The sequence below is a fragment of the Podarcis erhardii genome (genome assembly GCF_964252035.2).
Source record: "Podarcis erhardii genome assembly, chromosome: 6".
Classification (NCBI taxonomy): Eukaryota; Metazoa; Chordata; class Lepidosauria; order Squamata; family Lacertidae; genus Podarcis; species Podarcis erhardii.
The window spans coordinates 7,997,375-8,011,561 of record NC_138510.1 but is presented as its reverse complement, the minus strand read 5'-3'; the positions used below and the strand labels follow the sequence as shown (position 1 = coordinate 8,011,561).

The 14,187-nt window shown below is 48.0% G+C and overlaps 1 protein-coding gene across 1 annotated transcript; it reads left to right on the top strand.

Annotated features, from left to right (window-relative positions):
- Positions 1 to 385: 385 nt before the first annotated feature.
- Positions 386 to 12,353, top strand: PPDPF (pancreatic progenitor cell differentiation and proliferation factor). Its single transcript, XM_081868193.1, has 5 exons — positions 386 to 555; positions 5,938 to 6,028; positions 9,502 to 9,576; positions 10,739 to 10,835; positions 11,905 to 12,353. The coding sequence occupies exons 2-5, from the start codon at positions 5,974 to 5,976 to the stop codon at positions 12,017 to 12,019; spliced, it is 342 nt and encodes a 113-aa protein (XP_081724319.1). The 5' UTR covers positions 386 to 555; positions 5,938 to 5,973; the 3' UTR covers positions 12,020 to 12,353.
- Positions 12,354 to 14,187: the final 1,834 nt, after the last annotated feature.

Sequence of the window (14,187 nt, the reverse complement as noted above, 5' to 3'; positions counted from 1 at the left end):
GAGTTGGGGGGATGCCTGACTTAAAGTGTATGGTGCTCCACCCCCACCCCCCAAAAAAACAGGATATCACGGGAACTGTAGTTTACCCCCACCATTCCGAGCACCTTTAACGAACTACATTTCCCAGGAGTCTTTGGGGGAAAGCCTAGTTCTTTTCATTTGTGCTTATTAACAGAAGCTGCAGTCGTGGTTTCCTTCCCAATTTTGCAAGTAACGTTGCGCGTAAACGGCGTTTCTCCTATTGTTCGCTCGGAAAACAGCCCGTGTGTTTCACCCCGATTAGCTCACCCGACCCTCCTCTCCGCCCCGTTTTGGGGATGGAGGCGTCACCTGAGCTGACGTAGCCAGGCTGGCTGACCCTATATAAAGCGCCGCAGCGGCAGTCCCAGCCCTTAAATCCATATACGCCTCGTGTGTTTTTTTGTGGACGTGGAGTGTACTCCCAAAATCTCCTTTGCAAATGGGCTCCGTCGCCTAGCGTTAACTCCCCTGAGCCAGGTCACCTGTGGTCTGAAGCCGCTGGGATTTTGCTGAGCGAAGCGTTAAGTCTTAAAGGTAAAAAAAAAACCTTTCCCTCTCTCTTCCTTTTCTTTTTCTGGCCGCCGTGTAGCAAGGCTCTTCTGGCTCGAAGATCTGTGAGCTTCCGCCGTTTATTTTTTTCTTTTAAAAAGCATATTCATCTTGGGTCATGAATGCTGCGCGTAATTGCGTGGATTTAAATCGCTTGCATGCTATTATTTATTTCACACCCCCCCCCCGACAATTCAGTCTGCTGAAGCCTGGAAAAAAAATTCAGAAGGAATCTTCGCTTGCTTACCTTTGGGGGTTTTGTAATTTATTTTTATTTGAAAGCTAGTTACACGCCTGCTTAAGGGCCGTCTGATTTTAAAACCTCTGACAAGTGAAAGGTGGGCTGGGGGAACCATAGGTTTGTAATTTCGCTAAGCACACTTTGCTGGAGAGGCTCGGTTCGAAGTACACAGCGACTCAGAAAACCCCACTGAGGTCAATGCGACTTGCCCGCATGCAAGCGGCTCTTCATTAGGTTTGCAGAAGAAGAAGCCCTTATTGGAGGCGGCGGCGAGACGTAGTTCCGAGCAGGACCCGGCTGTTAAAAGCGCTGGAGAAGTTTGTGAAATTCGAAAACGCCGATCTGTGTTGGCTAAAGCCAGCGCCTCGGGTTATGGCGGCTTGCTCGACTGCTGCGGGGAGGGGGGCCGAAGCGACCTTTCCTCTATAGCCCCTGCCAACTTTTAAAATGTGTTGATGTACTGAAAAGAGGGAGGAATGTGCGGATTTCGATCGTTCAAGCAGTTAAGGGAATCGCTTCGAGAAGGGGGAGATTTGTTTTGGTAAACCGTCAGGGCGTGATTGTTTACTTCCTGACGGTGCATCCGCTGCGAACAAAGAGCGAACGTTCTACTCGCTTGATGAACGTTCGACTCGCCTGATGAACGTTCCATTCCCGGGTCTCAACGTTCCATTCGGGTCTCAACGTTCCATTCGGGTCTCCGCCCTTTCTCGCGGCTTGCAGACCACCGCCTTATCCAGAGGGGAGGGTTGGGGGGGGCAGCGTTGACTGGAAACCTTTTAATTTTATTACCTGTAACCCAGTTGCCACCACTCGGGCGGTAGTTTTCTTTGCGTTTTCTCTCCCTCTGGTGGGACTTAAATATTTATCCGTCCGCTCCTTTGCAATCCGCCGCCTTTCGCTGGCTGACAGCTGTGCAGCAGACCTGCCCCTGCATGTGGTGGCTTTCTGGCCATATTGGCTGAGAGCAAACGCTCGGGGCACCCACGCCAAAATTCGGCTCATTGTTCGAGCTTTTGCATAATTTCTTTCTACATCTGTTCCCCCCCACCACCCTCGCTTCCTCCTCCGTCCCCCGAAATGCTGTTTCAGCACGCAAAAGCGAGACGCGCCCTGCTTGTGTCTTTCGACTGCAAAGGTTGGGGGTTGAGGAAAGAGGTTTCTATATGTGTAGGTTGCAGCAAGCCAGTTCAGTCCGGATTTTGGCTGCTTGGCTGTGGAAGACTTCCCCCACCCGCTAAACGCGCGCACACGCACACAAGAGATATGAGAACATTCTGTAGAAAGGCACAAAGGAACGGAGGATCTGTTCACCCACACTCCCTGAGTCAACTGAATGTGGTGTTGAAGTCCCCCTACCCCGCAAAAATCTCAATTTTTTTTACTTGAGGTAGAGGAAGAGTTTAGCGTGTGTTTCTGTCTCGGAGTGCATTTTTTGTAGCCCAGAATCTCTTTCCACTTGAAAGGAACTGGGAATGCGCGAGTCTATTCCGACAAAAGAGAGAGGAGTGTGTTTGTGTAAACTGGTATAAACCAGATCTCTGATTTCCTGTTGGTGGTTTTGACTCATTTAATGCCATGTGTCCTCAGCTTTTTACCCAAACAATAGACTAATAATGTTCCATGTTAGTCTCTTGGCTGGTTGATAGTTTACAGTGTGTTAACATGCAACCCCCCCCCCGTAAAGTTTAAAGGGGGGGCGTTTAAAAGTAAAGGAGATTTCTACTCTTGCAGAGAATGGGTTTTGTTGGTGCATGTAAGGGCTTAAGAGAAGTTTTGCTTATTCAAATCAACGTCTGGGACCACATCTAGGGGAACTCAGTGGGGCTTCTTAATGGCCCAAGGTCACAGGGACAGACTTGACCCCTTGCCCAAACAGTGCACCCCCTTTTTAACTTTTTTGGTTTGTGTGTTCTACCTTTTTTTTAAAACTCTGCTTTCAAGTAGACTGTTTACAAAAATGTAAAACAAATAGATATGAGGTTTCTATTAATAAAATCTGCAATGCAACAAAACATTATTTTCTACAAGTGAAGGAATAATGCTGTTTTAGTCCTATGGAAAAAGTAACGCCCTGCATTTGGGGGAGGGGGGGCTAAGGGGGTGCCAAAACAACCCCAAATAAAGTTTTTAAACTTATTTTCTCTGTGTCCACAGGGAACATCTTAGTCTGATTTGTGTGAGCCCTCCATGTAGAAAAAACTTTGGCTGGGGCTATTGGGAGTTGTAGTCCAGGCACCCCGAAACTCCGGCCCTCCAGAAGTTTTGGGACTACAACTCCCATCATCCCTAGATAACAGGACCAATGGTCAGGTATGATGGGAGTTGTAGTACCAAAAAAAAATCTGGCAGGCCAAGTTTGCCTAATCCTGTTGTAGTCCAACAAGGTTAGGAAAGGGGTTCTAATGAGTGAAATTATATCAAAATATTACATTCTAGCACTAGCACATTTTCTTTGGTCATATTTACATTATAGGCTTCCAGAAGAATAATGTCACATCAACACCGTAAAGCACATGACTTCTCCCCAGAGATTGTTGGGAACTGTAGTTCTCCCCATAGAGCTACAATTTCCTGCACCCTTAACAAACTGCAACTCCCAGGATTCTTGGGGGGGGGGAGCCATGTGGTTTAAATGTTTGGTGTGGCTGAGACCCCACTTTCTTCACTAAATGCAAACTGGTAAATCATTTTGTACTACTACAAAAATCCTACCATCACAACATCCTTGAGTTGGGTTCAGGGTCTGAGCTTGAATCCAAGCTTGAAATGTTCAAGTGTTTTTTAACTACAATGCAAGCCAGCCAAGATTACCAAACGGAGTGCTGTTTTCTCTTTTGTACAAAGCAGGCTAGTTTTTCTCCTGAGTTGCCCAATGTGTTTTGACCGTTTCTTGTTAGATAGTCCAGACCTGATGAATAGGTTGCTAGGAACTGGTAGCTCCTGCCTTTGGGGAGGGGAAAGTTAGCCAAATACTAAATGCAGACAAAAGTGTCAGTTTAATACTAAATCCAAAATATTGGTTAGCAAATTCAAATTGTCATGTAAAATTCATCCCTGCTCCTCCTTGGTCTTCCCCCATGTTATTTGCACTTTGCGGCTGATCTTTCGTTCTGCTTGCTTCTGGGCACAGGCAGGAGACGTGGATAAATTATTAATTTTTTTGTTGGTGTGTTTATTAATTTTCCAATAAAAACATCCAATTAACATATCAAATCGCAATCCAATAAAAAAATAAAATAATAAAAAAATCCAATTGTCTTCCGAATTTAATTCTAATTTTTGTGGCTTCCCAGAGCCTGAACTTCAAAGCAACTCCAAATCTCAGCCCTGCCTCTCACGATTAAATTATTATTACTTATTGAATTTATATACTGCCCTGTGCCCGGGGGTCTCAGGGTGGTTCACAGAATAACATCAAGATAGAAAACCACAAGAGACCTAATAACAATAAAACTGCAGACCAATAGCAGAGGTTGTGGTAAAAGGTACAGATGCAGAACCAAGTCAAACTGACAACTGTTTCTTCCCCCAGCAGTTGGCCGTTGTGAGCCTGTCTGCTTTGGGAGGCTTGGCTGTGCCAAGCGTTCTGGAGTTTCGCTTCGGTCTCTGCCCACATGCCATCGTCTCCAACAACGCTTGCAGTTTTGCTGTGGAATGTGCTGCCGCAGCATGAAACCTCTGGCGAGCACTGCTGAAAAGGCTGCTCAAAGAGGTTCTTGTGTAACAAACCAGCTTTGAGAAAACCATGCCATGCAGAACTGGAGGCGGGGACTCTTCTCATCCACTATAGACCAGTACAGACCCGGTTTACCCCATGCCCTGCAAACCTGGTGGGCAAACAGATCACTCACTGAGCAGCCTGGAACAAATATTGCCATGCCCTCCTCTGTGCTGTGTTTGATTCAGGTGCAAACTTAACCCGCACTTCTCCAGCCAGTTAGCAATGCTGTGATGTGGTGAAATGTGTACTCCAGGGATGTGGAACTTCTGACGCTCCCGATTTTGTTGAGCGCCCGCTTTCCCGTCAGACCCAGCCAGCATGGTCAGGGATGATGGGAGTTGTAGTCTAGCTGCAAGCAGAGGACCACAGGTTCTTGGTGCCCACCTAGCTCACATTGTTTGGGCAGACAGCTTCTTGCATCTTGAGGAGAGCTCACACAGGTGGTCTTTGCCTGGTGGGTGGCGCTGTGGGTTAAACCACAGCCTAGGACTTGGCGATCAGAAGGTCGGCGGTTCGAATCCCCACGACGGGGTGAGCTCCCGTTGTTCGGTCCCTGCTCCTGCCCACCTAGCGGTTCGAAAGCACGTCAAAGTGCAAGTAGATAAATAGGTATCACTCTAGTGGGAAGGTAAACGGTGTTTCCGTGCGCTGTTCTGGTTCGCCAGAAGCAGCTTAGTCATGCTGGCCACATGACCCGGAAGCTGTACGCCGGCTCCCTCGGCTAATAAAGCGAGATGAGAGTCACAACCCCAGAGTCGGTCATGACTGGACCTAATGGTCAGGGGTCCCTTTCAGGTAAAGGTATCATGTGGCCAGCATGACTAAGCCGCTTTTGGTGAACCAGAGCGGCGCACGGAAACTCCGTTTACCTTCCCGCCGGAGCAATACCTAATTATCTACTTGCACTTTGACGTGCTTTCGAACTGCTAGGTTGGCAGGAGCTGGGACCGAGCAATGGGAGCTCACCCTGGGATTCGAACCGCCGACCTTCCCTTTGGCAAGTCCTAGGCTCTGTGGTTTAACCCACAGCGCCACCTGCTTTTACCACTGATGCCTTTTGAAAAGCATGGGAGTGAATCTTGCCCTTTAAAGCGGCCTGTGCTGGCCTGGGACTGAGGGGAATTGTAACCCCAAAAAGGCAGAGGGCACCAGGTTGGTTGGCATCTGTCTGTCTCGGGAAGCAACGGAGGAGTGCGCCTTTGGGGGTGAGCTCAAGCTGTCGGACGGTTGCAGCGCCTGCTGAGGCTGTAGAGACTGATAGGCGAGAGACAGGTTTTGTTGCAGCTGGGGCAGAGGAAGGCATCCAGTTGAAGGCACCATGGCATTTCTCCTCCCTGTGTTCGTCTTTCTGCACCAGATTAAAGTCTCTCTTTATTACGGCTACTCTTGTTTTGTCTCGCAGGGTTTACAACTTGCACAAGAACGAAGACAAAGAAACATGGCAGCAATCCCGTCAAGCGGCTCCCTTGTGGCAACCCACGACTACTACCGAAGTAAGAATGGGGAAGGGGTGCGAGTTGCGCGGAGAAAGGTCCAGAGTGAAGCCTTGGCGTCTCCAGGACCTTTGGTTGTGGGGCTGGGAAATACTTGTGCTTTATGCCTCGTAGGAGTCAGTGCTGTAGGTCTAGATCAGGGTTTCCCAGACTTGAGTCTCCAGCTGTTTTTTTGACTACAACTCCCATCATCCCTAGCTAGCAGGACCCAGTGGTCAGGGATGATGGGAACTGTTGTCCCAAAGCAGCTGGACTACTCTAATGTGGGGGTCAGCAAATCTTTTCAGCAGGGGGCCAGTCCACTGTCCCTCTGACCTTGTGGGGGGCTGGACTATATTTTGAAGAAAAAAATATTAACAAACTCCTATGCCCCACAAATAACCCAGAGATGCATTTTAAATACAGTGGTGCCTCGCAAGACGAAAAGAATCCGTTCTGCGATTCTCTTCGTCTAGCAGTTTTTTCGTCTTGCGAAGCAAGCCCATTGACAGCGGATTAGCGCTATTAGCGGTCTAGCGGCTTTTAGCGATCAGCTGTTAAGCGGCTTATCAGCGGATCAGCTGTTAAGCGGCTTAGCAGCTTAGGAAAGGGGGGGAGCGAAGAAACACCGCGGGAACTCGGAAGATTTTTTCGTCTTGCGAAGCAACCCCATAGAGAAATTGGTTTAGCGAAGCGCCTCCAAAACGGAAAACCCTTTCGTCTAGCGGGTTTTCCATCTTGCGAGGCGTTCGTCTTGCGGGGCACCACTGTAAAAGGGCACACTCTACTCATGTAAAAACACACTGATTCCCGGACCATCTGCAGGCCTGATTTAGAAGGCGATTGGGCCAGATCTGGGCCCCGGGCCTTAGTTTGCCTACCCATGCTGTAATGCTTAGGGTTACAGTAATGCTATGACCGGGGAGACCAGAGTTTGAATCCCCACTCAGCCATTAAGCTCCAGGCAGACCTTGGACTAGTCACTGCTGCTTAGCCTAATGTACCTCGCAGGGTCGTTGTGAGGTTGGGGAGGAGGAAAACCATGTACGCCAGCCACCTTGAGCTCCTTAGATGAAAAGGGTGATATATAAATGTAATTGATGCTGATGGTTATAATAGTTGTACAGTGGTACCTCGGGTTAAGTACTTAATTCGTTCCGGAGGTCTGTACTTAACCTGAAACTGTTCTTAACCTGAAGCACCACTTTAGCTAATGGGACGTCCCACTGCTGCCGTGCCGCCGGAGCACGATTTCTGTTCTCATCCTGAAGCAAAGTTCTTAACCCGAGGTACTATTTCTGGGTTAGCAGAGTCTGTAACCTGAAGCGTATGTAACCCGAGGTACCACTGTAATAATAAAGGTGGGGAATGAAGTAAAATTAAAGAAAGAATAAAAAGAGGGGGAAATAATATGCACAAATAACACTACAGTGGTACCTCAGGTTACAGACTCTGCTGACCCAGAAATAGTACCTCAGGTTAAGAACTTTGCTTCAGGATGAGAACAGAAATCGCATGGCGGCGGTGCAAGGCACCATTAGCTAAAGTGGTACCTCAGGTTAAGAACAGTTTCAGGTTAAGAACGGATCTCCAGAACAAATTAAGTTCTTAACCCGAGGTACCACTGTAATGATAACAGTAAATCACCATTGGTTCATGTAAAGGACCTTTTTATCATTTTAGAATAATAATAATAAAAGACCCCTGTTGGTAGGCTATTTTATTGCAAGACCATGATGCTGTGGGCATCCTGGCTCTTTCTTAATAGCCCCCCAGCGCCCAGAAATGGATAGAGGCTGGCTAGAAAATACTATCCTTGCATTCACCACAATCACGCACAGATAGCTTGTGGAAGTGGGCAGGCGTTCCTATGACTTGCACCGGAGTGAGTCTGGAGCAGGGAACAAATCAGCGATGGCCAAACTTGGCCCTCCAGCTGTTTTGGGACTACAACTCCCATCATCCCTGACCACTGGTCCTGTTAGCTAGGGGTGATGGGAGTTGTAGTCCACAAACAGCTGGAGGGCCAAGTTTGGCCATCCCTGGAATAAATGAAGGGAGAAGAAGACATCTGCTTTCTTCCTTCTCCAAACCTCTCTGGGTGTCTTGAATTACGCTGCTCGCCTAGGGCCTCGAGCTCGCGGGGGCTGCTGCTCAATCCCAACACACCCGGCATTTTATTCCCTTCAAGGGAACCTTCCTAAACGTTGGCGCAGAGGAAAAAGGTGCTGCGTTGGAGCTGAGCCCCCATAAAAGGTCAGCTCCAACGGTTCTTCAGCTAAACAAAGCCTGTGTGTGTTGGACAGGAGGCTGAATGTTGTCCTTTGTGTCTCTCTCTCTCTCTCTCTCTCTCTCTCTCTCTCTCTCTGGGCTCCGAGCCCAGTGTGCTCATCTAAAAGTGTAGCAGGGCTGGTGCTGCAGGAGAAACCAGTAAGGGAAAATGGCCTCCTTGGAGAGGTGGGGTCCCCTCTCTGCTCCACTTCTGAGAACTGCAGTTCTTTAGCCAGCAAGAGTTTTGAGAGCAGCTGCTGTTTGGTTGTGCAAGCCAAACGCTCTGCAGATTTGCTGTTTGTCAGCAGGCAGTGCTCCCAAAAGAGTTTCCCGTTGCTTTGACCATTGCTTCCAGTGGAAGTCCTTGCTAGAGACAAAAGTAGAGTCCGGTCTCTCCTTCCTGGTTTCAGAAGGTCTTCCCACGAAACACAGCACTGGGGTTGGAGCCAAACTATACTTTTAATGCAGATTTAAAAGCTCACAGCTCTTCTCAAAGAGTCCTGGGAGCTGCCGTTTACCCCTCGCAGAACTACAATTCCCAGCACCCTCACGAAGCGGCTCTGACATGGATGTTCACGCCATGCAGGTTGGGAGGAGGACTGGGCAATATATTGATACATCATCCAAAAACAGACTTGAAGTCCACATTGTGATACCCGTTTCGTAATTTCTGACCTGGCGACATACCACAAATCGTGTGTCTCTGTGCTATGCAAAAAATTGAAGTGTGGAAAAAGCCGTGAAGCCAGACGATGCTTCTACGTAGCTCCGTCATTTCAGACCTCGTGATAAATTGGTATATCAAGAAGACCTGGCAATATATCACGATGTTGAAACCCAGATACGGCCCGGCCCTGGCTGGAAGAGAGCCAATGTGGTGTAGTGGTTAAGAGCGGTAGTCTCGTAATCTGGGGAAACGGGTTCGAGTCTCCGCTCCTCCACATGCAGCTGCTGGGTGACCTTGGGCCAGTCACACTTCTCTGAAGTCTCTCAGCCCCACTCACCTCACAGAGTGTTTGTTGTGGGGGAGGAAGGGAAAGGAGATGGTTAGCCGCTTTGAGAGTCCTTCGGGTAGCGATAAAGCGGGATATCAAATCCAAACTCTTCCTCCTCCATAGAGAGAGCTCCGTTGCGGTTTGCGTTATTCCTGCGCTCCTCACGGCTGCAGCAGGAACTGTGGTGTGTGGTGATCTAATGGGGCAAAAACGTGTTTTGTCTTGCAGGACGTCTGGGTTCCACTTCCAGCAACAGCTCCTGTGGAAGTGCAGAGTATGGGGAGGTCATCCCTCACCATCCAGGTCAGTATCTTTGCTTCTGAGGGTGTCGCCTTTGTGGGGGACGGTCCCTGTCTAGCAGGGATAGCGAGAGGGCAGCAAATTTTGGTCTTGCGCAGAGCACCATATTATCAGGGTCTGCCCTTGGTGGGAGTCCTGTGGCCAGGGGTGATGGAGGTTTTAATTCAACAACATCTGTAGAAGGGTATGGCTTCCCCATCCTTGCTCTTGTGAAACTTGGGTCCAGGATACCTTAAGGACCGCCTGAGCTCTTGTATCTCTGACATCATCTGGAGAAGGGCTGTTAGTTGAAGCTCAGCTGTCTTCCACTACAAGCCAGGCATTTTGTGTCTCTGGTCCCATTCCTGCGAACACTCTTCCAGCAGAGATTCATAAGACATCCTTGCTTTTGCTCCTCTGAAGTCTTTTTCATGCCCACGGGCAAATGCTGCCATTTAAAACCTTTTGAGCAGCCGTCAATTTTAACAATTGCTTTTTTTCTGGTTTTATATTTTGTCGTGTGCATATTGTTGTACAACACCCTGATTGAAATATATATATATGTGCTTCTATAAAATATTGTTTTTGATTTTTTTTTAATTTGCATGCTGCCGTTCATCCAAAGATTACAGGGTGGTTCACAACATAAAAATACAAAATGAAAACACAAAATGCATAATAAAACAATCCAATAGCCTCCCTCCCACAGACACATTTGAAAGACCGTAGAATGTTCACCATGCCAAATGCCTGGTTGAAGAGAAATGGTTTTTGTCTGGTGCCTAAAGATATGTAACAAAGGCAGCAGGCAAGCCTCCCCTGGGAGAGCATTCCACAAACATGGAGCCACCACTAAAAAGGCCCTGTTCTCATGTTGCCACCCTCTGGACCTCTTATGGAGGAGGCACACAAAGATGATGATCACGGGGTCCAGGTTTGTTCATATGGAGAGAGATGGTCCTTGAGGTATTGCAGTCCTGAGCTGTTTAAGGCTTATCGGTTAAAACCAATACTTTGAATTGGGCCCGGAAATTAATTGGCAGTCAGGGCAGGGTTGATGAAATGTGCTCAAACCGTCTTGTTTCGGTGAGCAATCTGTCTGCCAAATTCTCTACCAGCTGGAGCTTCTGAACATCGAAGAGGAGTCCCCATTTGCTGACCGTGACACTTGTGTGCATTCTCATAGGTCTCCCCAAGTCTGACCCTGGGCACTGGTGGGCCAGTTTCTTCTTTGGAAAGACGACCCACCCAGTCATGACAACTGTGTCGGAATCCCCAGAGAAGTAAGTGAAATTGTGCCGAGTTTGGAAATGGAATATCATGTGAGTGTGTGTGTGTGTGTGTGTGTGTGTGTGTGTGTGTGTGTTTGGATCTGAAGTGAGGATGTTGGGAAATCGTGAACAGGCGTGTAACTGGGATAGGAGATGTGGGAAACTAATGTTTTCTCTGCCCCGCTGTTCTTCACTGATTGTGTAACTAGCTCAATCCTTGTTCTTCCTGTCTATATACTTCCTAAATGGGTAGATTAGTGTTTGGGTTAACTTTGGAAAATACTTTGCATTATATTTCCAAACATTGGCATATGGTCCTATATGGGGAGGGGTGGAGTGTGTGCAATGTGAAAGATTTGTATCTGTTATAGAATCAGAGTTGGGACCTCAGGGGTCATCTAGTCCAACCCCCTGCCATACAGGAACCTCAACGAAAGCACCCATGAGAGATGGCCATCCGAACTCTGCTTTTAAACCACACCTGCTTTTCTGCATCCAAATAGCTGGGCGAGAGGGAAGAATTGCGTGCAGCGCAAGCTTCTAGTCCCCTATTTATTTGTCTTATAAAAACGAATCCCCAAGCAGAATACAACAACAACAACAACAACAACAACAAAAATGTGTAATACACACTAAAATTAAGCAAATGGTAACAGTAATAAATCAATAATAACAAAAAGCATACGCTCTTTGTACATTAAACTCACAGTAGCTAGTGGGGAGAGTTTATCCCTGGTCAGGCCAGCATAGACATTTCTGGAGAGAGAGAGAGGATATTGGATAAATATAATTCAATTTTAGTGGGTTTGGGCTCCTGAGTAAGCACATTTAGGATTGCCCTGTACGCTTTCAGGGCAAGTGGGCTACCATACTGCTTAATCGGTAGAGTGTGAGACTCCTAATCTCAGGGTCCTGGGTTTGAGTCATGTGTTGGCCCAAGGATTCCTGCATTGTGGGGGGTTGGACCAGATGATCCTCACTGCCCCCTTTCTGACTCTACAGTTCTGTGATTCTCGAGTGACGATACTGCCGTTCTGACCCTCCGATCTCTCTCTCCCCTCCCTCCCCTTTGACCTTCCAGCTCAGGCACTTTCCAGGTGGCGAACGGCATGATCACATGTGGCCTGGCTCAGGACGTGATGAGGAAGCGCCACGCCAGCGAGCCCAGCAAACCGAACGCGGGGCCCACCGTGTGAGGAGGCTGGCTCCCCCCTGGCCAGACGCTTCTGACTTGAACGCTAGGAGGCAGAGCCCATTTTCCACTCCCCTTCCCCGTAGAGTAGGGCAGGCTGCTTCGAGTACTCCTTAGACGTAGGTTTTTATAAAAGCAAGAAACGGCAACTAAAAAGGAAAAAAAAAAGAGAAATCTTCTGTACCATCCTTTTCTACAACTTCCTTTTTCTTTTCTTTTTTTGGTGCAGCTACGTCTTCTAACCCCTCCATCCCCACCCAACGAAGCCTTGTTTAACACTTCATTCTTGTTTTGTACTCGTCTGATGGAAACTAATAAATCCTGAGCAGCCTTTTAAACCGCTTGCGTGTGGCTTTGTACACTTGCGAACGGGAGGCGCAAGTTATTTCTTGCCCGAAGAACTTTAATAAGAAGAATAATTTTATTTGTATACCGTCCATCTTGACTGGGTTGCCCCAGCCACTCTGGGCAGCTCCCAGAAAAATATTAAAAACACTGTACAGCATCATACATTTAAATGCTTCCCTATACAGTGGTACCTCAGGTTAAGTACTTAATTCGTTCCGGAGGTCCGTTCTTAACCTGAAACTCTTCTTAACTTGAAGCACCACTTTAGCTAATGGGGCCTCCCGCTGCCACCGCGTCACTTGAGCACAATTTCTGTTCTCATCTTGAAGCAAAGTTCTTAACCTGAAGCACTATTTCTGGGTTAGCAGAGTCTGTAACCTGAAGCGTATGTAACCCGAGGTACCACTGTACAGTGCAGGTAACATGGTTTGACCTCTACATTTGATAAGGACTGTAGTATAGGAGGCATCACAAGGGGTCAAAGACCCGCTGCTATTTGTGAACTCTGAAAACATCAGGGGCTTCAGTTTCAAAGGAATTATGTGCAAGTTTGTTACATCACAGAAACAACCGACCTCTCCAAATTCAGGGGGAGAACCAAGGACCCAAACATCTGTGTGCAAAGCAGATGCTCTTCCATGGAGCTAAGGCCCCACTCTTGCAGTGCAAACGTGTCCCATTTTGGTTTCAAGTAAACAGGGTGGGTAGACTTACTATTCCAGAAATCCTCCCGGAAAAGAACTATTTTTTAGTGCTCATTCGGAGCTAGCAGGAATCTGGGTTTCCCCCCAGATTGCCATTTGTTCTGATGTGTCACTAAAGAGCAAGTTTTCCCTTGGAAAGGAGCGGGGCAAGGGGGAAACTCCTTGGACCCATACTTAGAAAGCGTGGGTCAAGCTGCCAGGACTTGTGCTTTCTAGGCACAGCACATGCGGAAGAGTGGATGAACCCTGTATTTTTATATATATGTGTGTGCTGTAAGCCACCCAGAGTGGCTGGGGAAACCCAGCCAGATGGGCGGGGTATAAATAATAAAATCATCCAGTTCGACTGGAGGCAATAGTGAGATAATCCAGGTATAAAGGTAAAGGGACCCCTGACCATTAGGTCCAGTCGTGGACGAGACGGGGGTTGCAGCGCTCATCTCGCTTTATTGGCCAAGGGAGCTGGCGTACAGCTTCCGGGTCATGTGGCCAGCATGGCTAAGCCGCTTCTGGCAAACTAGAGCTGTGCACGGAAACGCCGTTTACCTTCCCGCCGGAGTGGTACCTATTTATCTACTCGCACTTTGACGTGCTTTCCAACTGCTAGGTTGGCAGGAGCAGGGATCGAGCAACAGGAGCTCACTCCATCAGCAGGGTTCGAACCGCTGACCTTCTGATCAGCAAGTCCTAGGCTCTGTGGTATAACCCACAGCACCACCCACGTCTCAAACCAGGTATACATGGAACAAAAAGCCTTTCTTGCTTCCATTTGCCCAGATTTCTCATCTGTCTCCAGCCATGAGCCAGAGGCATTGGAGGAGGGGGTCCGTTTGCGGCTTTTAACTTTCCAAAGTTAACGGCCTGCATTGCTGGTTTAGCTTGACCAAACACTGGCTTCTGTGCACAACTTACTCAGCTCTGAAACCTCCAGTTTTTCCTCCATCTGTTTTTATTCTGCCAGCTGGAAGCGTTTTAACACAGTGAAATGGACAGAGGTGCTCTTGTCCGAGGCCCAAAAAGTACCACATTGAGATCTAAGTTTCCATCAAACCTCAATCCTACAAGTTCCCCTTGTTTTATTACAGAGGCAAGGAGCATTTCCTCCTGGGCAACTTTCTGG